The following is a 23,337-nucleotide window of genomic DNA, read 5'->3' on the forward strand; positions in this document are numbered from 1 at the left end:
TAGCTTCTACACTGACGCTGTCTTCCTCAGGGCGTACGGACACCGGGTACGGACAGATGCTGTAGCTTCTACACTGACGCTGTCTTCCTCAGGGCGTACGGACACCGGGTACGGACAGATGCTGTAGCTTCTACACTGACGCTGTCTCCCTCAGGGCGTACGGACACCGGGTACGCAGATGCTGTAGCTTCTACACTGACGCTGTCTCCCTCAGGGCGTACGGACACCGGGTACGCAGATGCTGTAGCTTCTACACTGACGCTGTCTCCCTCAGGGCGTACGGACACCGGGTACGCAGATGCTGTAGCTTCTACACTGACGCTGTCTTCCTCAGGGCGTACGGGCACCGGGTACGCAGATGCTGTAGCTTCTACACTGACGCTGTCTTCCTCAGGGCGTACGGACACCGGGTACGCAGATGCTGTAGCTTCTACACTGACGCTGTCTTCCTCAGGGCGTACGGACACCGGGTACGCAGATGCTGTAGCTTCTACACTGACGCTGTCTTCCTCAGGGCGTACGGACACCGGGTACGCAGATGCTGTAGCTTCTACACTGACGCTGTCTTCCTCAGGGCGTACGGACACCGGGTACGCAGATGCTGTAGCTTCTACACTGACGCTGTCTTCCTCAGGGCGTACGGACACCGGGTACGCAGATGCTGTAGCTTCTACACTGACGCTGTCTTCCTCAGGGCGTACGGACACCGGGTACGCAGATGCTGTAGCTTCTACACTGACGCTGTCTTCCTCAGGGCGCTGACGACCACCTCCACTACTGGCTACACTATGGGCTCCCATTTATTAAAACATATGCCATTATCAGTAATGTACGGTCTGATAGATAATGTACTGTCTGATAGATAATGTACTGTTTGATAGATAATATACTGTCTGATAGATAATGTATTGTTTGATAGATAATGTACTATCAGACAGTGCAGTACCTTGAGCGGAGCGACTCACAAGTGCATTACAATTAGGATGAGGCTGAAACCGCTACAGTAGGAGTAACAACCAAACAGCAGGTAGCCTAGTGGTTAGAGCGTTGGACTAGTAACCGCAAGGTTGCAAGATCAACTCCCTGAGCTGACAAGGTAAAAAAAAATGTCATTCTGCCCCTGAACAGTTCAGTTAACCCACTGTTCCTAGGCTGTCAATGAAAATAAGAATTTGTTCTTAACTGACTTGCCTAGTTAAATAAAGGTTAAAAATAACAAATACACTTCTGCAAAACAAATTAGTTACTCACCATAGAAATGCAGCAGAGGAACTTAATTTATCACTCACACCCCCATATAATCAGATTTACTTCCCAGCTAACAATTCTAGGGAGAGAGAACGTTTTTCTAATGTTTCAGTGTCCAGTTTTCCGTTAGTTATTCAATCTGTTAGCAAAAACCTTCCGATAACCTTTTTAGCATGTTTTGTTGTTAGTTAGGAGAACATTCCCTTAATGTCAAACAGAACATACCCAGAACGTGGTTGCCATGTTCTCATAATATACAATATTAATGTTCTAGACACGTTTCATGGGAACGTTGCAAGAACATTCATTGTTTCCAGTTTCCTGTAGGTTAGGAAAATATTCCATCAACATCAAAACAAACATACACAGCACTCATACACACAGTGGCATGCCATGAATTTGTTCTTAACTGACTTGCCTAGTTAAATAATGGTAAAAAAATTTAAACATAAAATACAATGTCAGAGTTTATGTAATATTTGGCATGGCCCATAGACTTCCACTTTCAAAGTACAGCAAAAAAAAAATAACCTCAGTTTTGCATTTTGAAGAAAATATGAAAATGTGCATACAAAAATATGTATGTGATGCATCCTACAATCACAGAAAGCTACAGCCATAAACGGTATGCAATCCAACCACTATAATGCATTTTAGTTTAGGCGCCATTAAGCGGCAATAGATGTAATTAAAAACACGTCAGTCGACCGACATATTAAAATAACGCAAATAAACATTTAATGTCTTGTATGAACTGTGTAATTTTAAATATGTTCAACGAATTATATATTTTCGATTTCACAACGGAAATTCTACAAACTTCTGTTTTCTAAGCCGTTAGTATTAGACAGGCAGAGTCATGACTACCTACTTCTCGGGTCCTCCTTCTGCCCTTAAATGAATGTCGCTGACGGCATTACGTTCTCTTTTACCCACTGCCAGAGAGGAGTTTGGGTGGGTTTCTACATCTCAGCAAACAATCTGTCGGATTTATCAAACATCGTTTGTTGAAAATTCACCACAATCACTTTATCATCATGAATAGTAACGTTTCTTTCATGTTTGATCAATATTGCAGAACTTTAGGTCCACCCCATCCATCGATAATCTACAATGGCCGAGGAAGGGTAAGCGTGACTGTTGTACTCTAGTTCCTGAACCAAGGCTAACTAGCCAACAAATGTGAACTTTTCAACGTTTAATTGCGTGTCAAGTGGTGCTGTGTTACAAAAATATAATTTCCACGCTTCTACTTGCACTTCTAATAGTCTTGACAACACTATAGCATGTCCCGTACCTGGAGTCCCCCAAACTAACGTTATCTAGCTAGCTGTATGGCTAGTTCATGCATGTGTTTTAGTCCGTTGGCTGCAACCAAGTAACTATGTGAATATAGCTGCAATGCTAACGGAGTAGCTAGATAGTTCCCGGCGCTTGTGTGATGATTTACTTTCTTTAGTCGGATACCCCTTCACTCTAAATTATGAGTGAGATCCCCTATCTGACACGCCGGTAGATTGCGCACATTCAACCCGGCGGACAAGCGTCTTTACCGGTCAGTTGTAGCCAACTAACTCTTGTACCCCCTCTCCCATCCCACGCGTCTCCACGTTTCCTCTCCCGTCTTTCCCCTCTCTCCCACCTCGTCGTCCTTGTCCTGTCCCCCTCAGCATCGCTGCCGGAGGTGTGATGGATGTCAACACCGCTCTACCTGAGGTGCTCAAGACCGCCCTCATCCACGACGGTCTGGCCCGCGGTATCCGTGAGGCCGCCAAGGCGCTGGACAAGTGAGTCTGAACATTTCTGGTCATTGTATGTGTCCTAAATGGCACCCCTTTCATTCCATGTGTAATGGCTGGCACACAGTACACTACTTTTGCCTAGAGCTTTATGTAGGGAATAGTGTCATTTGGGACAGACAAGAAATGTATTGTATTTTTCCCTGCTGTGTTCTATTAGCTAGCAAAGTGTGGTAAAGTATGGCTGATAGTTCAGATTTTGGGTAACAAAGGCAACCAAACTATCTGTCCCAAATGGTACCCTATTCCCTAGCTGGTGCACTACTTTTGAAAGGAGTGTTCTATATATTGGGGAATAGGGTGTCATTTGGGAGGTAAACACTGATGATTGGGGGGGGGGGGTAGATGCGGTTACATTTTAGGATATTTTCGGGGCTGTATCGTTTTTGATAATATCGTAACGTTTGTGCTGTAGATACCCTTTACACTGAAGAGTTAACTTTTTAAATAAGTAGCCAATTTGTTTTCAGCACTTATTTCCAAGACTGATCCAAATGTGTTGTCATGGCTTTCCTGTCGCTCTGCAATATGTTTGGAACATCGAATCGTAATGCATATAGAATCACAATACGTAATATATCGGCACCTAGATATCGTGAGGTCCCTGGTAATTCCCAGCCCTAGCACACTAATGTAGTTAACTAGTTATATTCCTTATGTTGCCTAGTTATATTCCGTATGTTAACTGCGCCTCGCTCTCTCGTCCTCTCCTGTGTCCAGGCGCCAGGCCCACCTCTGCGTTCTTGCTGCCAACTGTGACGAGCCCATGTACGTCAAGCTGGTGGAAGCCCTCTGCGCTGAGCATCAGATTAACCTCATCAAGGTATAAATCCTGGGATAGATGGTGTGTGGGAGGGGACGTGTACAGGTTACACCAATGAGAAAGCAGAAACCGGTGCATCTTTACAAGTTGAGAGAAAGTAGGCTGTTTTGACCTGTGGGAACCACTGAAAAGTAGTGTTGCTATGTGACTGTTGAACGAGGGTGGAGGTTATTCTGCTCCCTATCCTCTAGTGCACTACTTTTGACCAGAGCCCCTATGGACCCTGGTCAACACTTAGTGCACTATATAGGTTTCTGTTTGAGACACAACCACTTAAGTCTTGCTACTAGGATGTAGCACAGCTCTTCACCTGTATTGAATCCTTCCATTCTTTTCTCCTGTCTTCACCTCTCTCTCCTCCCTGTCCACCAGGTCGATGACAACAAGAAGCTTGGCGAGTGGGTCGGTTTGTGTAAAATCGACCGCGAGGGCAAACCCCGTAAGGTGGTGGGCTGCAGCTGTGTTGTGATCAAGGTATATATATATATAAATAAATAAAAACACTGGCCTGTACATTTCCTGGATATGCCAGGGAGAGCTGTATTCATGGAGGGCTTGGAATGTTCCTCGTGGTGTACAGAGTTATGAGGGTTGAATGTGCCAGTCAAGTGCAGGTGCTGTGCTGTCAATGCCATGCAGCTGTTTGTCCTATACAACTGGCCAGAGTGTGTCTGCCAGAGTACGAGCCCCTACACCTCACTGTCGTGTCTGGGGTCCCAATAAATGGCTACAATGACCATTTTATTAGTTACTTCACCATACTGACCACAATGTACAATGCTTGACTTTATCCACATGTTGTTACATTACAGCCTTATGCTAAAATGTATTAAATTATTTCCCCCCCCATCAATCTACACACAATACCCCATAATAACAAAGCAAAAGCAGATTTTTGCAAATGTATTAAAATATCAAATTTCCATAAGTATTCAGACCCTTTACTCAGTACTTCATTGAAGCACCTTTGGCAGTGATTACAGCCTAGAGTCTTCTTGGGTATGATGCTACAAGCTTGGCACACCTGTATTTGGGGAGTTTCTCCCATTCTCTGCAGATCCTCTTAAGCTCTGACAGGTTGGATGCAAGTCAGAGACTTGTCCCGAAACTTAGGGTCATTGTCCTGTTGGAAGGTGAACCTTCGCCCCAGTTTGAGGTCCTGAGCGCTCTGGAGCAGGTTTTCATCAAGGATCTCTCTGTACTTCATCTTTCCCTCGATCCTGACTAGTCTCCCTGCCGCTGAAAAACACCCCAACACCATGATGCCGCCATCACCGTATGGATGTTGCCAGGTTTCCTCCAGACGTGACTCTTGGCATTCAGGCCAAAGAGTTCAATCTTGGTTTCATCAGATCAGAGAATCTTGTTTCTCATGGTCTGAGAGTCTTTAGGTGCCTTTTGGTAAACTCCAAGAGGGCTGTCATTTGCCTTTTACTGAGGAGTGGCTTCCGTCTGGCCACTCTACCATAAAGGCCTGATTGGTGGAGTGCTGCAGAGATGGTTGCCCTCCTGGAAGGTTCTCCTATCTTCACAGGTGAGCTCTGTTAGAAGGACCATCAGGTTCTTGGTCACCTCCCTGACCAAGACCCTTCTCCCCCGATTGCTCAGTTTGGCCGGGTGGCCAGCTCTAAGAAGAGTCTTGGTGTTTCTAAACTTCTTCCATTTAAGAATGATGGAGACCACTGTGTTCTTGGGGACCTTCAATGCTGCAGACATTTTTGGTTACCCTTCCCCAGATCTGTGCCTCGACACAATCCTGTCTTGGAGTTCTACAGACAATTCCTCTGACCTCATGGCTTGGTTTTTGCTCTGACATGCACTGTCAACTGTGTTTTATGTAGACGGGTGTGTGCCTTTCCAAATCATGTCCAATCAATTGAATATACCACAGGTGGACTCCAATCAAGTTGTACAAACATCAAGAATGATCAATGGAAACAAGATGCCCCTGAGCTCAATTTTTAGTATCCTAGCAAAGGGTCTGAATATTTCTGTTAAATTTATTTTTTAAATGTGTAAATTTCTCAACCTATTTTTGCTTTGTCATTATGGGGTATTGTTTGTAGATTGATGAGAAATCTATTTTTACAATAGGGATGTAACAATACATAATGTGTCAAGTGGGCTGAATACTTTTGGAATGCAGTGCATGTACTTAGTCCCTACTGGGACCCTATTCCCTATATAGAGAATAGTGTCATTTAGGACTGAACTGTCTTGTAGCTAGCCCCTGTATCACATCACACTTAATTTATCAATCCCCCCCCCCTCCCTAGGACTATGGCAAGGAGTCTCAAGCCAAGGATGTGATTGAGGAGTACTTCAAGGCCAAGAAATGAGGTGTCGTTTTCAATAAACGCTTGTGGAAATACCCATCTTTCTGGAGTTTTATTAAAGGAAAGGTTCACCCATCTTTTTTTTTGTGCATCTCTTGAGTGTTCTATCGATTTTCCCTGGGTCGTTTTAATGTGTATCTAATCAAAGACATCTTATCATATACATGTCAGATTTCAATACTATCCGATGTCATAACTCGAATGAGCCATTAATCATATTTGTTTGCGGTGTTCTTACATTGAATGTGTAATTTAACGTAAGGTCCAGCACGTTTTGTCTTTTTAGTCCAGGGTGTATAACATGGTTCCGTTACCAGAGATATTATAGAAAGAAGATGGGAATGTATGACGCCTCAACCAGCAGACTGTCGACCAATCGCGTGTACGTTGTTATGCTGCGTCGCGTGGTTGCTTAGCTAGTCGTCGTGCCGTGTCAACGTCGGTGTATGTAAAGAAACGTGCCTATTTTCCTCGAAAGTTTATATCACGATCGATTTATCACGATTGTATTATACAATACAACAGCTGGCGAGTTACTTATTTCACATCTCGGAAAATATGAGTAATGCTGTACTACTTGATCAAATTCGTGCAAATGTTGGTGTTTTTTGAGCTAGCGGCCAGTGGACCCCCCCATTGACTCCTTGAATAGCACTCCTTGTTCCAGAATCGCCCAGAATGCACCGCGTGGCCTATTGACGTAGCTTTGGCAACGTTTCCCCATCTCAAAAGTATATCTGCCGTTACGAATGTTGAGACTCCAACTCTGTCGGGCACATCCATCTGCAGGTTGAACATGGTGAGATTGTAGACTCCAATTGAAAGCTGTAAAATCGCTTAAAACTGCACTAACTACGTTACATGCTGATATGGTATTATTGTGTGTAGCTGTGATTGCTACTTAGCTAGCACATTGCATTGTGGATGTTGTAGTCGGTTTGAGCGGCAACAGATTTTCATGTTGCTATAATCCTGATGAAATATTGAATGAATGAAATGAAATATTTGTTCAAATATTGTTCTCATATGTTGGTGTTTAAATACAAAGCTCTCAATCTCACCCAGACCTTCAATTAGTAAATTTTTGCATTCAATATTTATTAATTGACCCATTTTGCTTCTTGAACAATTTAGGAATGCCCAGAGTTTAGTTCAACAGTCTCTAATACCATCAGAATCCAGAATATACGCTTGTTTTGGTGGGGGTGATGACAGTTCTGTAATACCAGGTGAGTTTTGACAGCAGTCGGTTATAGAGATTAACTAGCAGACAGCCTGCTCATTAACGGCACAACTAGGGATGGTTTCCTGGACACACATTAAGACTAGTCTTGAACTAAATCAAATTTATTTATATAGCCCTTCGTACATCAGCTGATATCTCAAAGTGCTGTACAGAAACCCAGACTAAAACACCAAACAGCAAGTAATGCAGGTGTAGAAGCATGTTCATTGGATAGTCTCCATTTTAAATAGCTTTTTTGGTCCAGGACTAGTCTTAATTTCTTTTCACAGTAGGGTTGTTTTGAGTGGTATTGTTTGCTCAATGGTAGGAGAGCACAGACTAACACCCTGCACAAACCGGCTGCGCGCGTGCGCTATCGTGCATACATTTATTTTGTCCCCCCCCCCACACCAAACGCGATCACGACACGCAGGTTAAAATATCAAAACAAACTCTGAACCAATGACATTAATTTGGGGACAGGTCGAAAAGCATTAAACATGTATGGTAATTTAGCTAGTTAGCTTGCACTTGCTAGCTAACGTTTATTTGTCCTATTTAGCTAGCTTGCTGTTGCTAGCTAATTTGTCCTGGGATATAAACATTGAGTTATTTTACCTGAAATGCACAAGGATCTCTACTCCGACAATTAATCCACACATAAAACAGCCAACCTAATCGTTTCTAGTCATCTCTCCTCTTTCCAGGCTTTTTCAGCGTTTAAATTATATGGTGATCGCATCTAAACTTTCATAGTATTACCACGACAACCGGCAAAACATTTTGTCTTTCAATCACCCACGTGGGTATAACCAATGAGGAGATGGCACGTGGGTACCTGCTTCTATAAACCAATGAGGAGATGACTTTCAGCGCGATCTGCGTCAGAAATAGGAACGACTTCTATTTTAGCCCTTGGCGTCGCAAGACGCTCGTTGGCGTGCGAAAGCAGTGTGGGTGCAATAATTGAATAACATGGATTTCTAAATTTATTTTGCGACGCTCAGGCACGCGACGTGTCCAGTCTGGTCAGCATGTAAGTGACCACACCTGTTCTTCCCCCTCTAAAAGACCGAAAAGGTTTATCTTGTGAATATTGGTAGCCCGGTAGGAAGTTACCATGAAAGGAAATTAATCTGAAAATTGATTAGCATACAGAAACAGTTTGTGGAGCTGCCCTCTGATTTATACCTGTCATCGCCTCTCAGGGAGATGGCTAGGGGTTCGATGGCTATATCAAACAGGAGAGGACTCAGCGGACAGCCCTGACAATTTCCTCTATGCAGGGAGAAGTACTGTTAGAGAGGGTGCTGTTAGTACGAACAGATGCTTGAGGAGCTGAATACAGGGCCTTTATCCACGAGACCAAAGTAGTGTCAAAATCTACATCTTTCAGTGCTGTAAGAAGCAATTCAATACGGGCAACAACAAAGCCTTCTGGGAATCCAGAGAGATCATGGCTTCTGGAATAGGGGAAGAATTTGGGTAAAGAAAGTTTTTTTTATTTTTTAGGCATAACCACAGCTAATTGGACAGCCAGAGCCTTAGTAAGTATCTTTGTAGTCACAGCAAAACGAGGACCGATATTACAGTGTGTGACATGGTTGGAGTGACTCCTGTTTGAGTGCCTCAGTATAGATGTTGCGTAATAAAAGGTGTCATCTTTATAATCTTTTGTAAAACTGAATTAGGTAACCATCGGGACCCGGTGCCTTAACGCTTTTCATAGAGTTTTTTTATTGGTCCATCTGCTACAAGAGAGGTGCTTCTCAAGATCCGATTGGTTTTCCGGATCAAGTGCAGGAATCACAAGGGTGGTAAAAAAAATAATAATGGCGTGGTTAGAGTGCTATCGTCTACTTCTGATGAGTAAAGGTACACGTATATCTTAAAAAAAAAAAATGGATCATTAATCAACTTTTTGTCTGAGGTCTCACTTGCTGAGGTTGTGATTCCAGGTACTAGGGCCAGACGCTGACGATTGCCTCAGATGATGGCGTGTAAAGTTTACTGGCCCGTTCTCCATATTCATTGTGGTTTGGTCTCGATTTGAAGTGGCGGTGCTCTGCTAAACCGGTTTGAAAGAGTCAAATTCAGTCTGTAATGTGATTCTCTCCTTTATTATGTGATTCTCTGTGTGATTCTTTCCTTTATTATGTGATTCTCTGTGTGATTCTCTCCTTGTGTGATTCTCCCCTTATTATGTTATTCTCTGTGTGATTCTCTCCTTATTATGTGATTCTCTGTGTGATTCTCTCCTTATTATGTGATTCTCTATGTGATTCTCTCCTTATGTGATTCTCTCATTATGTGATTCTCTGTGTGATTCTCTCCTTATTATGTGATTCTCTCCTTATTATGTGATTCTCTGTGTGATTCTCTCCTTATTATGTGATTCTCTGTGTGATTCTCTCCTTATTATGTGATTCTCTGTGTGATTCTCTCCTTATGTGATTCTCTCCTTATATGATTCTCTGTGTGATTCTCTCCTTATTATGTGATTCTCTGTGTGATTCTCTCCTTATTATGTGATTCTCTGTGTGATTCTCTCCTTATTATGTGATTCTCTCCTTATTGTGTGACTCTCTCCTTATTATCTGCAGATGGCGAGGTTGAGTGCCTCTCATCAATGTCGTTTTTTAAGATTCGTAAATTCTGTAAGACGCTCTGACCTCTTGTTCACGCGGCATTATATGATATGATCTGGGCCACGTACAGTAGGTTTTCAGCTTTCAGCGCTTCCCATAGGGTGCACGCACTTGCCTCTGTTAGCCGATTGACCTCGAGGATAAAAATCTATTTGGGATGATATATAAAGTGTTCAATTCTTCATCTGAGAAGAGACGTGGATTGAGTCGCCAAGTGCATTGTGGGAGAACGTTATCAGGAAAACACAACACCATTACCCCTGGGCTGTGGTCTGAGATGACCTCATGATAACACCATTACCCCTGGGCTGTGGTCTGAGATGACCTCATGATAACACCATTACCCCTGGGCTGTGGTCTGAGATGACCTCATGATAACACCATTACCCCTGGGCTATGGTCTGAGATGACCTCATGATAACACCATTACCCCTGGGCTGTGGTCTGAGATGACCTCATGATAACACCATTACCCCTGGGCTGTGGTCTGAGATGACCTCATGATAACACCATTACCCCTGGGCTATGGTCTGAGATGACCTCATGATAACACCATTACCCCTGAGATGACCTCATGATAACACCATTACCCCTGGGATGTGTTCTGAGATGACCTCATAATAAGTGGACTTTAGAATCGGTAGCATCTTGTCTAGGAGGAAAATATGAATTCTGGAATACGCCTGATGTACTGGGGGAAAATACAGAATATTGTTTAGATGTAGGATTTTTAAATCTCCAGGGGTCTGTCTGGGCGACAGGGTAGCCTAGTAGTTAGAGCGTTGGGCTAGTAACCGAAAGGTTGCAAGTTCAAATCCCCGAGCTGACAAGGTAAAAATCTGTCGTTCTGCCCCTGAACAAGGCAGTTAACCCTCTGTTCCTAGGCCGTCATTGAAAATGAGAATTTGTTCTTAACTGACATGCCTAGTTAAATAAAGGTTAAATAACAATATTACACCATATGCCTGGTTAAAATAAAGATTAACACGTGTTGATTTAGAAAGGGAGCCTGATAGAGCTTTAGAGCAGTCTAATGTGGGGTGCAGGACAGTTAACATCCCTGCTAGAGCTTTAGAGCAGTCTAATGTGGGGTGCAGGACAGTTAACATCCCTGCTAGAGCTTTAGAGCAGTCTAATGTGGGGTGCAGGACAGTTAACATCCCTGCTAGTATCAATTAGTGAGTGTTCAGATCTGAGAGGAGCGGAGAAACTCTCAGGAGAAAACTGGTCGTTGATCCAATTAGGAGCGTAAATACAAATGGGATGTTATATAGTTTGCCCTGCACGAAAACAAAACGGACATTTTTTTGTCCGATATCATCTTTGATTCTACAAAACGGAAACATCTCCATGAATCTAAATAGAAAAGCCGCGGCATTTTAGCACGAAACTTGGAATGGAAAATCTGGGAGAATCCTCCCCGTTTGAGTCTAGAATGTTCCGTCATTCAGAGATGTGTTTCCTTCCTGTTAAACAGCCACCACTAACATCGAGTGGCTGCTGCCGACATACTGACTCAACTCCAGCTCACTTTAATAATGGAAATTGATGGAAATTGATCAAAAATGTATCACTAGCCACTTGAAACTATGCCACTTTTATGTTTACATACCCTACATTACTCATCTCATATGTATATACTGTACACTATACCATCTACTGCATCTTGCCTATGCCGTTCTGTACCACCACTCATTCATATATCTTTATGTACATATTCTTTATCCCTTTACACTTGTGTGTATAAGGTAGTAGTTGTGGAATTGTTAGGTTTGATTACTCGTTGGTTATTACTATTGTCGGAACTAGAAGCACAAGCATTTCACTACACTCGCATTAACATCTGCTAACCATGTGTATGTGACAAATAGAATTTGATTTGATTTGAGTTACACTATATCCACCTTATAAGTTCTGTAAATGGGCATATACCCCTACTACAGTGGACCGGGTGACCTACTACAGTGGACCGGGTGACCTACTACAGTTGACTCGGTGGTTCAAACGGCGCGTGTTCCAACTGACAAATGGAGTTGCTGCCCTGACTCGCCTATTTGGCAATGCCATAGTTAAGATTAGTTAAGATCCACAATGAATATGGAGAACGGGCCAGTAAACTTTACACGCCATCAACTGAGGCAATCGTCAGCGTCTGGCCCTAGTACCTGGAATCACAACCTCAGCAAGTGAGACCTCAGACAAAAAGTTGATTAATGATCAGAAGTAGACGATAGCACTCTAACCACGCCATTTTGTTTTTTTACCACCCTTGTGATTCCTGCACTTGATCCGGAAAACCAACCGGATCTTCAGAAGCACCTCTCTTGTAGCAGATGGACCAATAAAAAAAATCTATGAAGGCTATTCAAAACCTACAATAAGACCCCTGGTCTCTCCCTGAACCAGAGGACTATACAATAAGACCCCTGGTCTCTCTCTGAACCAGAGGACTATACAATAAGACCCCTGGTCTCTCTCTGAACCAGAGGACTATACAATAAGACCCCTAGTCTCTCTCTGAACCAGAGGACTATACAATAAGACCCCTGGTCTCTCTCTGAACCAGAGGACTATACAATAAGACCCCTGGTCTCTCTCTGAACCAGAGGACTATACAATAAGACCCCTGGTCTCTCTCTGAACCAGAGGACTATACAATAAGACCCCTGGTCTCTCTCTGAACCAGAGGACTATACAATAAGACCCCTGGTCTCTCCCTGAACCAGAGGCTGTATTAACCCCTAGTACAGTGCCTTACAAAAGTAATCATCATTTCTATGTTGTACAATAGTAAATCTTTTCTTTAACTCTATATTTTTTCAACTGCATTGTTGGTTAAGGGCTTGTAAGTAAGCATTTCACGGTAAGGTCTACTACACCTGTTGTATTCGGGGGATGTGACAAATAAAATAGGATTTGATTTATGAAGGTCAATAAATCATTCCCTTAACTTGTATCCCCTCTAGTGGATGTAGTTGGTATGACATGTACTGACGTACATTTTTATAAACGTCTCCATGGCAATGAGGCGTTAGGCTGCTACAGGCTATACTGAGCTGCATAATACCGGAGGGGAAAATACGAGCGTGAACTAAAAATAGATATCCTACGATCTCCAATGATAGCTTTCGATTTATAACCCCAAACTATGGTGGAGAAAAATGATAATTAGCTATGGCTGTGTTGCGTTTGTACCATGGATTAACGACATGGGTTAGCTACTTGGTAAACTCAAACGGAAGCAAAAAACGAGCATTAAAACCCAAACAGGGAAACCCTTTTGCTGTAAGTTATACATTAGCTAATGGTTACCTGAAAAAATGTAGAGCTTAACAAAATAGTGGCTAACACTTTACTTGACACCCGGCGTCATAACACGTTATGACACGGTCATAACCATGTCATAATATGTCATGACAGCTAACACAGCGTCAGAACACTGTCATAACCCCATACAGTCAGAACACTGTCATGACCCCATACAGTACCAGTCAAAAGTTTGGACACCTACTCATTCAAGGGTTTTTCTTTATTTTGTACTATTTTCTATGTTGTACAATAATAGTGAAGACATCAAAACTATGAAATAACACATATGGAATCATGTAGTAACCCCAAAAAATCTAAATATATGTTATATTTGAGATTCTTCAAAGTAACCGCCCTTTGCCTTGATGACAGCTTTGCACACTCTTGGCATTCTCTCAACCAGCTTCACCTGGAATGCTTTTCCAACAGTCTTGAAGGAGTTCCCACATATGTTTTGTATTGAAGTCAATGTACCCAGAGGAGGACGGACGCTAGCTATCCTCTGGCTACACCATGGTGCTGCCCTATAAGGTGCTGTTGAGGCTACTGTAGACCATTGTAAAACAGTGTGTTTTAATCAATTATTTGGTGACCTGAATACATTTAGTATAGTTTTATCTAAAAAGTATAACTTTTTAAATGTTTGCTTGGTAACAGCAGAGAATCCCCACGCACCAAGCATCAACCATTACTGGTGACATCACCAAGCATCAACCATTACTGGTGACATCACCAAGCATCAACCATTACTAGTGACATCACCAAGTATCAACCATTACTAGTGACATCACCAAGCATCAACCATTACTAGTGACATCACCAAGCATCAACCATTACTGGTGACATCACCAAGTATCAACCATTACTAGTGACATCACCAAGCATCAACCATTACTAGTGACATCACCAAGCATCAACCATTACTAGTGACATCACCAAGCATCAACCATTACTAGTGACATCACCAAGCATTCACCATTACTGGTGACATCACCAAGCATCAACCATTACTAGTGACATCACCAAGCATTCACCATTACTGGTGACATCACCAAGCATCAACCATTACTAGTGACATCACCAAGCATCAACCATTACTAGTGACATCACCAAGCATCAACCATTACTGGTGACTGCACCAAGCATCAACCATTACTAGTGACATCACCAAGCATTCACCATTACTGGTGACATCACCAAGCATCAACCATTACTAGTGACATCACCAAGCATCAACCATTACTGGTGACTGCACCAAGCATCAACAGGTGACTGGGGACTACCGTAATCTTCATAATAATGTGACAGGTACCTGGGGACTACCGTAAACTTCATAATAATGTGACAGGTGACTGGGGACTACCGTAATCTTCATAATAATGTGACAGGTGACTGGGGACTACCGTAAACTTCATAATAATGTGACAGGTGACTGGGGACTACCGTAAACTTCATAATAATGTGGCAGGTGACTGGGGACTACCGTAAACTTAATAATAATGTGACAGGTAACTGGGGACTACCGTAAACTTAATAATAATGTGACTGGGGACTACCGCAAACTTCATAATAATGTGACAGGTGACTGGGGACTACCGTAATCTTCATAATAATGTGACAGGTGACTACTATAAACTTCATAATAATGTGGCAGGTGACTGGGGACTACCGTAATCTTCATAATAATGTGACAGGTAACTGGGGACTACCGTAATCTTCATAATAATGTGACAGGTGACTGGCGACTACCGTAATCTTCATAATAATGTGACAGGTAACTGGGGACTACTGTAATCTTCATAATAATGTGACAGATGACTACTGTAAACTTCATAATAATGTGGCAGGTGACTGGGGACTACCGCAAACTTCATAATAATGTGACAGGTGACTGGGGACTACCGCAAACTTCATAATAATGTGACAGGTGACTGGGGACTACCGTAATCTTCATAATAATGTGACTGGGGACTACCGTAAACTTCATAATAATGTGGCAGGTGACTGGGGACTACCGTAAACTTAATAATAATGTGACAGGTGACTGGGGACTACCGTAATCTTCATAATAATGTGACAGGTGACTGGGGACTACCGCAAACTTCATAATAATGTGACAGGTGACTGGGGACTACCGTAATCTTCATAATAATGTGACAGGTAACTGGGGACTACCGTAATCTTCATAATAATGTGACAGGTGACTGGGGACTACCGTAATCTTCATAATAATGTGACAGGTGACTGGGGACTACCGTAATCTTCATAATAATGTGACAGGTGACTGGGGACTACCGTAAACTTCATAATAATGTGACAGGTGACTGGGGACTACCGTAAACTTCATAATAATGTGGCCGGTGACTGGGGACTACCGTAACTTCATAATAATGTGACAGGTGACTGGGGACTACCGTAAACTTCATAATAATGTGACAGGTGACTGGGGACTACCGTAATCTTCATAATAACGTGACAGGTGAAATGAGGTACGTAACGGGGATTTTGAGTCCAGGGGAATGTTTTTTGCCTCCTGTTTTGAAGCCACGCCTCGCAGTCATTTGATTCGCTGAAATGAAATGATTACAAATACTTTACCCAGTTAGGTCACTCCCATAGAACTCTATGGTCACTCCCACTAAGGCCTACTTAGAATGGTCTGAAACATGGTTAACTATTGGATTGGTTTATTTGATAGTGTGTATTTAGTTTGATCTGTACTTCTGGATGTGTTGATCCTACAGTCATCTGTAGGAAACAGTAGGATGTATTGATCCTACATTCATCTGTAGGAAAACAGCTAGATGTGTTAAACTGTATTTTCGTCATCAAATCATCACATGAGGTCTTTGACTTTTCATGTAGTTATTTTTTATCTACTTATATAGACATTTCTAAAATGAACAAAAAGTGACAAAGTAAACACACAAACATGTTTATAAGACACGACACATCATGACGCACATTCTCCTTGCCCCCCCCCCCCCAAAAAAATTAAACCTTACAAAAAACAAAGACAACCAAAAAAAAAACTCCAAAAATTAAGCTTATTTTTCATTCAAAACCACAATATCCACCTCTGCCATTTTAAAACTACTTGCTGTGAAATAATTTACATGAGTGAGTGAGTGGTTCACACAGACTAGAGCATCTTCATATTGAAAGTGCAAATCTGTAGATAACAGGTTACAGCAGGAAGCATTAGTGCACTACTGTTGACTAAAACCCTAATGGGCCCTGGTCAACAGTAGTGCACTACATAGGGAATAGGGTGTCACTTGGTATGCAGTCTTGGATGTTATTTCATGGGTTGGGGCTCGTCCAGCAGGAGTCATAAGTGTTCCAGGTCAGGTCAGGTCAGGTCCTCTCCTCTCCTCTCCTCTCCTCTCCTCTCCTCTCCTCTCCTCTCCTCTCCTCTCCTCTCCTCTCCTCCTCTCCTCTCCTCTCGCAGTCCTAGTTGTTTTTAGTAAGACAGTTCAGAGTACTCAAATCCAGATGTTTTTTTTTAAAGACACACAAAGAAATGAAGACAAAACAAAAGAGTTGCAGTGTACTGTGGTTGTTTTCTTAAATAGATATACAAAAACAAGAAGGCCGGGGGGAGGGGACTACAGTCTGTCTCCCGTTGCCATCGCCATGGTAACCATTACAGGTGGTAGTAGTAGTAGTAGTACTGGTGTGTTCCGTCTGTTGCTATAGTTACAGAACAGTTACAGAAACAGTCCGTTGCTACAATTACAGTCTGTTGCTATAGTAACAGTTACAGTAAAAGTCTGTTGCTTCGGTAACAGTTACAGTAACAGTCCGTGCTCTAGTAACAGTTGCAGTAATAGTCTGTTGCTACGATAACAGTTACAGTAACAGTCCGTTACTACGGTAACAGTTACAGTAACAGTCTGTTGCTATGGTAACAGTTACAGGTATTCAAACTCCAGTGCTTGGTGTAACGCCAGCAGGTCAGAGTGACTGGATATCCTCCAGAATGGCATGTTATGCTGCAGGAGGGAGAGAAAGAGAGAGAGAAAGAGAGAGAGAAAGAGAAAGAAAGAAAGAGAGAGAGAGAGAGAGAGAGAGAGAGAAAGAAAGAGAAAGAGAAAGAGAGAGAAAGAGAGAGAAAGAGAGAGAGAAAGAGAAAGAGAGAGAGAGAGAGAGAGAGAGAGAGAGAGAGAGAGAGAGAGAGAGAGAGAGAGAGAGAGAGAGAGAGAGAGAAAGAGAGAGAGAGACAAACACATTGATTAGGTACCTGTGGAGGGTCCAACACACCACCAGCACAACACACACAACCCCAAGTCGTCATGCAAGCTACTGTACACTAGCCTACATATCCATCTAGGGGTTTGCCAAAGCACTGCAGTTAAAACGCATGCAGCATCCCTTATAGAACCACTGCCCTGTAGAACCACTGACCTACAGAACCACTGACCAACAGAACCACTGACCTGTAGAACCACTGACCTGTAGAACCACTGACCTGTAGAACCACTGACCTGTAGAACCACTGACCTACAGAACCACTGACCAACAGAACCACTGACCTGTAGAACCACTGACCTGTAGAACCACTGACCTACAGAACCACTGACCAACAGAACCACTGACCTGTAGAACCACTGATCTGTAGAACCGCTGACCTGTAGAACCACTGACCTGTAGAACCGCTGATCTGTAGAACCGCTGACCTGTAGAACCGCTGACCTGTAGAACCGCTGACCTGTAGAACCACTGACCAACAGAACCACTGCCCAACAGAACCACTGACCTGTAGAACCACTGACCTGTAGAACCACTGACCAACAGAACCACTGACCAACAGAACCACCGACCTGTAGAACCACTGACCTGTAGAACCACTGGCCAACAGAACCACTGGCCTGTAGAACCACTGACCTACAGAACCGCTGACCTACAGAACCGCTGACCTGTAGAACCACTGACCTGTAGAACCACTGACCTGTAGAACCACTGACCTGTAGAACCACTGACCAACAGAACCACTGACCTGTAGAACCACTGACCTACAGAACCGCTGACCTGTAGAACCGCTGGCCAACAGAACCACTGGCCTGTAGAACCACTGACCTACAGAACCGCTGACCCACAGAACCGCTGACCTGTAGAACCACTGACCTGTAGAACCACTGACTAACAGAACCACTGACCTGTAGAACCACTGACCTACAGAACCGCTGACCTGTAGAACCGCTGACCTGTAGAACCACTGATCTGTAGAACCGCTGACCTGTAGAACCACTGACCAACAGAACCACTGGCCTGTAGAACCACTGACCTGTAGAACCACTGACCAACAGAACCACTGGCCTGTAATCCCAATCATTCGGTCTAAGGAACCAGTCTACTTTCATTTCATCAATCGGTCTAAGATGCAAAATAAATTTAAACATTCACGTTATTCAATTATTGCACCCACACTGCTCGCGCTGGCCAACGAGCGTCTGCGTTGCCAAGCGCTAAAATAGAAGTCAGTTCTATTTATGATGCTGAACACGGTGCGAGTCCTGCCTCTCCCATCTCCTCATTGGTTTATAGAAGCAGATACCCACGTGCCGTCTCCTCATTGGTTATACCCACGTGGGTGATTGAAAGATGAACTGAGTTCGGTCGGTCGTCGTGGTAACTATGAAAGTTAGATGCCAATCACCATATAAGTTCAAAGAAGAAAAAGCCTGGAAGGAGGAGAGATGACTAGAAACGATTCGGTTGACCGTTTTATGTGTGGATTAATTGTCGGAGTAGAGGACCTTCTGCATTTAAGGTAAAATAACAACTCAACGTATTAGCAACAGCAAGCTAGCTAAATAGGACAAATTAGCTAGTGTCATGACGTTGGGTTGGGGGTAGGTTTATGACAGTCATAAATACCTCTTTCCCCCTTTTTCTCTCTCCCAACTATAACTGATGTGACATAAGAAAACCCATTGGTTAACATAGAGATTCTGAGAACATCAGAAGTTGGGGGGGAAATGAACTATATTCTGGTAATCCGACCAACTGTACATATGCGGTGGTACTTAAGGTATATTATGTCAGTTCGGTTGCCCTCTGACACATTCTCATCAATGATAGAATGACATAAACTCTACTGTGGAAAGTCTAAACGTCAGAGGTATCGGATTCACATGGAATTGTTGTTTAATTCAAATGTTTGAATATGAAATTATTTGTGAAAGAGATGAAATGTAATTTTAGCTTCCAAATGAGAGATTTGTGTTTTCATAAGCTTGGCTTCTGCTCAACCAGGGGCCCGCCCCTGTGAAGAGGCATGGGTTATAAACTTTTCAGACACACCCCTCTCCCGCCACTATAAAAGCCATTGACAAAAATATAACTTCCTGTTCCGGGTACATTTAGGATGACGATCCGATGTCAGAATGGTTCAGATAATAACTACAGAACTAAGCCAACATCAGCATGGACTTTGGTTGCAAATGATATGAACTTTGAACTCGTATTCACTACTGAAGTGATACCTCCTAGCCGTTGAGTTGGCAACAGCTGCTACAAACGTAGGTTAGGAAGGACAGTCAGAGTATCCCGTCTACTACACACGACGTTACTCCAACGTATCCAGTGATAAAGGATACGCTGTCAAAGGACAGAGGACTCGGGTTGGCGATACGGTCTTCCATCTACCACCAACCTACTGAAGCGCAGCTCAGAGTAAATATTTATTGCATTTTCCTTTTTCAAATGGGCGGTAATTTAGAATGCATAAGATACTGTATTTACGATGGTACAGCTTCGCCTATGTTCCAGTCTCCCGCTCTTTCACTAAAATCCCGCCCCTTTTCTTTGTGTAACAAGCTGTCATATCTATTCCGCCCGCTAGGGACGTTTTGCGTTATGACGGCACTTTGTGATCAAGTTATGATTTAATTGTGTCTGTGTGTTTCTGTGTGATTAGTTAGGTATTTAGTAAATAAATAATTAAACCCAATTTTGTATTGCTGATTCAACTTGTTAGCCAGGATTCTTGCAGATAACCAAGGATTTACCACTTTCAGATGAGACTGAATAAAATGACGATTAATGTGACTGTTATGGACGTAAAATATTACTAAATCTTTAAGAGTTTATTCGAAAGATAACAGCTCTATAAATATTATTTCGTGGTGTCCCTCGCTAGTTAATTAACATTTACATGATTAGTTCAATCAGGTAATATTAATTACGGAGAAATTATTTTATAGAATAGCATGTCATAGCAATTAATCTGGCATAGCCAAAGACACAACACTAGCAACAGCAAGCTAGCTAGCTAAATTTCCATAAATGTTTAATGCTTTGCAACCTGTCCCCAAATTAATGTCATTGGTTCAGAGTTTGCTTTGATATTTTAACCTGCGTGCTGTGATCACGTTTGGTGTGTGTGTGGGGGGGGGGGGGGGGGGGACAAAATCAATTTGCGCACGATGGAGCTTGCCCGGTTTAGGTAGAGTCTCAAGATCCAGAGTCTATTTTCATTTCATGGAAATAACAAAGAAACAAACCCAAAGAGAACACAAAGCAACAGCAAGGACAGGAAACCCACCAGAAGCACCACTCAGAGCTCACACAAACACCATAGGAGTAGGGAGAAGTTGCCCTTTGACCCTGATCTTTTGGTACATTTCCCCCACTAATGGCTAAGGTTAGAATTGGAGAAAGGGGAAGCTTATTTTAGATCTGTATCTAGGGGAAACTTCCCCCACCCCCAGAGCTCACCAAAACCCCAAACCAAAACCACCCCCTAAAGGTACTAAAAACCACTACTGCAGAAAGGCAGGCTTGTCCACCACTCCGAAGCACTCACACCACAACACACTCGACAGGGTCACTACGAGATCACGGCGGTTTTCAAAAAGGGTCACCTCCGTATGTGTTTACCTTCTTGGCTGCCTGCTCCTCCTCCACACCATCCCCTACTACAACATATACTACCTTCCTGCCATACCTCTGCATTATGCGCTCAAAGCAACCCTCTTTGCCTGCAACATAAACAAAGGGGGGGGGGGGGGGGGGGGTCAAGGGTTAGAGGTCAGGAGAGAGAGAGAGAGGGGTCAGGGTGAGGTTACCTGGCTGGCCGCATGCTCCTCGTCCCGCCCGTCGCCAACCACGACATAGGTAATGTTAGTGCCGAAACGGGACACTATTCTCTCAAAACAGCTCTCTTTGCCTGGAGACAACAACAAAGGATGTGTACCTAATGGCACCCTATTCCCTATATAGTGCACTAGCTTTTTGACCACGGGTGTGCTTTACGGGCCCTCTGGTCAACAGTAGTAGTGCACTATAAAGGGAATAAGGTTCCACTTGGGACTGAAAGCTTAAACACAGATGTTTTTCTAACAAAGAGAGAGGAGGAGACATTTCTGTAGATCAACGACGAAGGAGTGGAATGAGAGGAGACGGGGAGAGAGAACGCACGCACGCACGCACGCACGCACGCACGCACGCACGCACGCACGCACGCACACACGCACACACGCACACACACACACACACACACACACACACACACACACACACACACACACACACACACACACACACACACACACACTGATATAGCCATCTGTAAACACACATTCCTTGGTTGTTGTATTTTCCATTTTTTTTTAAAACACAAGAGAAAGAAATGGATTGGCCCTGATAGTTCCTGACACACACCTGGTCGCCACGGAGATGCTTCAGATAAACACGGAAACATCCACACTGTCATCATAACAACCCTCCCAGGCCTGTCTCCCAAATGGCACCCTATCCCCTATGCAGTGCACTACTTTAGACCAGGGCCCTATAGAACCCTATCCCCTATGCAGTGCACTACTTTAGACCAGGGCCCTATAGAACCCTATCCCCTATGTAGGGCACTACTTTAGACCAGGGCCCTATAGACCCCTATCCCCTATGCAGTGCACTACTTTAGACCAGGGCCCTATAGAACCCTATCCCCTATGCAGTGCACTACTTTAGACCAGGGCCCTATAGAACCCTATCCCCTACATAGTGCACTACTTTAGACCAGGGCCCTATAGAACCCTATCCCCTATGCAGTGCACTACTTTAGACCAGGGCCCTATAGAACCCTATCCCCTATGCAGTGCACTACTTTAGACCAGAGCCCTATAGAACCCTATCCCCTATGCAGTTTACTACTTTAGACCAGGGCCCTATAGAACCCTATCCCCTATGCAGTGCACTACTTTAGACCAGAGCCCTATAGAACCCTATCCCCTATGCAGTGCACTACTTTAGACCAGGGCCCTATAGAACCCTATCCCCTATGCAGTGCACTACTTTAGACCAGGGCCCTATAGAACCCTATCCCCTATGCAGTGCACTACTTTAGACCAGGGCCCTATAGAACCCTATCCCCTATGCAGTGCACTACTTTAGACCAGGGCCCTATAGAACCCTATCCCCTATGCAGTGCACTACTTTAGACCAGGGCCCTATAGAACCCTATCCCCTATGCAGTGCACTACTTTAGACCAGGGCCCTATAGAACCCTATCCCCTATATAGTGCACTACTTTAGACCAGGGCCCTATAGAACCCTATCCCCTATGCAGTGCACTACTTTAGACCAGAGCTCACAGGTGTCCATATAGACTCATACAGAGGTCAGATCCCTGGTCAATTTGGGTGGAGTTCCGCTTGGGGTTAATTCCATTTCCCGTTCAGGAAGTAAACTTCAATTCCAATTGTGTGTGTGTGTGTATATGTGTGTGTGTGTGTGTGTGTGTGTAGATGTGTGTGTGTGTTTGTGCGTGTGTACATGTGTGTGTGTGTTTGTGCGTGTGTACATATGTGTGTGTGTACATGTGTGTGTGTGTGTGTGTAGATGTGTGTGTGTGTAGATGTGTATGTGTATGTGTGTGTGTGTGTAGATGTGTGTGTGTGTGTAGATGTGTGTGTGTGTAGATGTGTGTGTGTAGATGTGTGTGTGT

At 43.5% G+C, this 23,337-nt stretch overlaps 2 protein-coding genes and 1 non-coding gene across 11 annotated transcripts in view; 2 read left to right on the top strand and 1 right to left on the bottom strand.

The window, feature by feature from the left end:
- Positions 1 to 2,092: 2,092 nt before the first annotated feature.
- On the top strand, positions 2,093 to 6,241 carry rps12 (ribosomal protein S12). The gene is made up of 6 exons (XM_071412464.1): positions 2,093 to 2,202; positions 2,327 to 2,375; positions 2,919 to 3,035; positions 3,768 to 3,870; positions 4,243 to 4,344; positions 6,147 to 6,241. Exons 2-6 carry the CDS (start codon positions 2,362 to 2,364, stop codon positions 6,207 to 6,209), a joined length of 399 nt encoding a protein of 132 aa, XP_071268565.1. The 5' UTR covers positions 2,093 to 2,202; positions 2,327 to 2,361; the 3' UTR covers positions 6,210 to 6,241.
- LOC139583883 (small nucleolar RNA SNORD101) lies at positions 2,681 to 2,758 on the top strand. Its single transcript, XR_011676642.1, has one exon. It is a non-coding gene; the product is annotated as a small nucleolar RNA SNORD101 (small nucleolar RNA).
- A 9,992-nt stretch (positions 6,242 to 16,233) lies between the features above and the next one.
- Positions 16,234 to 23,337, bottom strand: part of eya4 (EYA transcriptional coactivator and phosphatase 4) — a 148,601-nt gene continuing 141,497 nt past the window's right edge. For 5 of the 9 annotated variants that reach the window (XM_071412472.1, XM_071412467.1, XM_071412466.1 and 2 more), the window contains 2 exons: positions 21,461 to 21,561; positions 16,234 to 17,383 (listed from right to left, as the gene is read on the bottom strand). In XM_071412472.1, the coding sequence (XP_071268573.1) occupies positions 17,303 to 17,383; positions 21,461 to 21,561 (182 nt within the window). In that variant the 3' untranslated portion in view covers positions 16,234 to 17,302. Of the gene's footprint in view, positions 17,384 to 21,272; positions 21,374 to 21,460; positions 21,562 to 23,337 lie in introns of all 9 variants that reach the window. The other 4 variants (XM_071412465.1, XM_071412469.1, XM_071412468.1 and 1 more) reach the window with 2 other exon arrangements.

The sequence above is a fragment of the Salvelinus alpinus genome, chromosome 8, assembly GCF_045679555.1.
Source record: "Salvelinus alpinus chromosome 8, SLU_Salpinus.1, whole genome shotgun sequence".
NCBI lineage: Eukaryota > Metazoa > Chordata > Actinopteri > Salmoniformes > Salmonidae > Salvelinus > Salvelinus alpinus.

Bases quoted from the DNA above. Each gene is read 5' to 3' on its own strand.
- rps12 (XM_071412464.1), top strand. The intron at 3,036-3,767 runs GTGAGTCTGAAC...TCCTGTGTCCAG, and splicing joins GCCGCCAAGGCGCTGGACAA to GCGCCAGGCCCACCTCTGCG. The intron at 3,871-4,242 runs GTATAAATCCTG...CCTGTCCACCAG, and splicing joins ATCAGATTAACCTCATCAAG to GTCGATGACAACAAGAAGCT.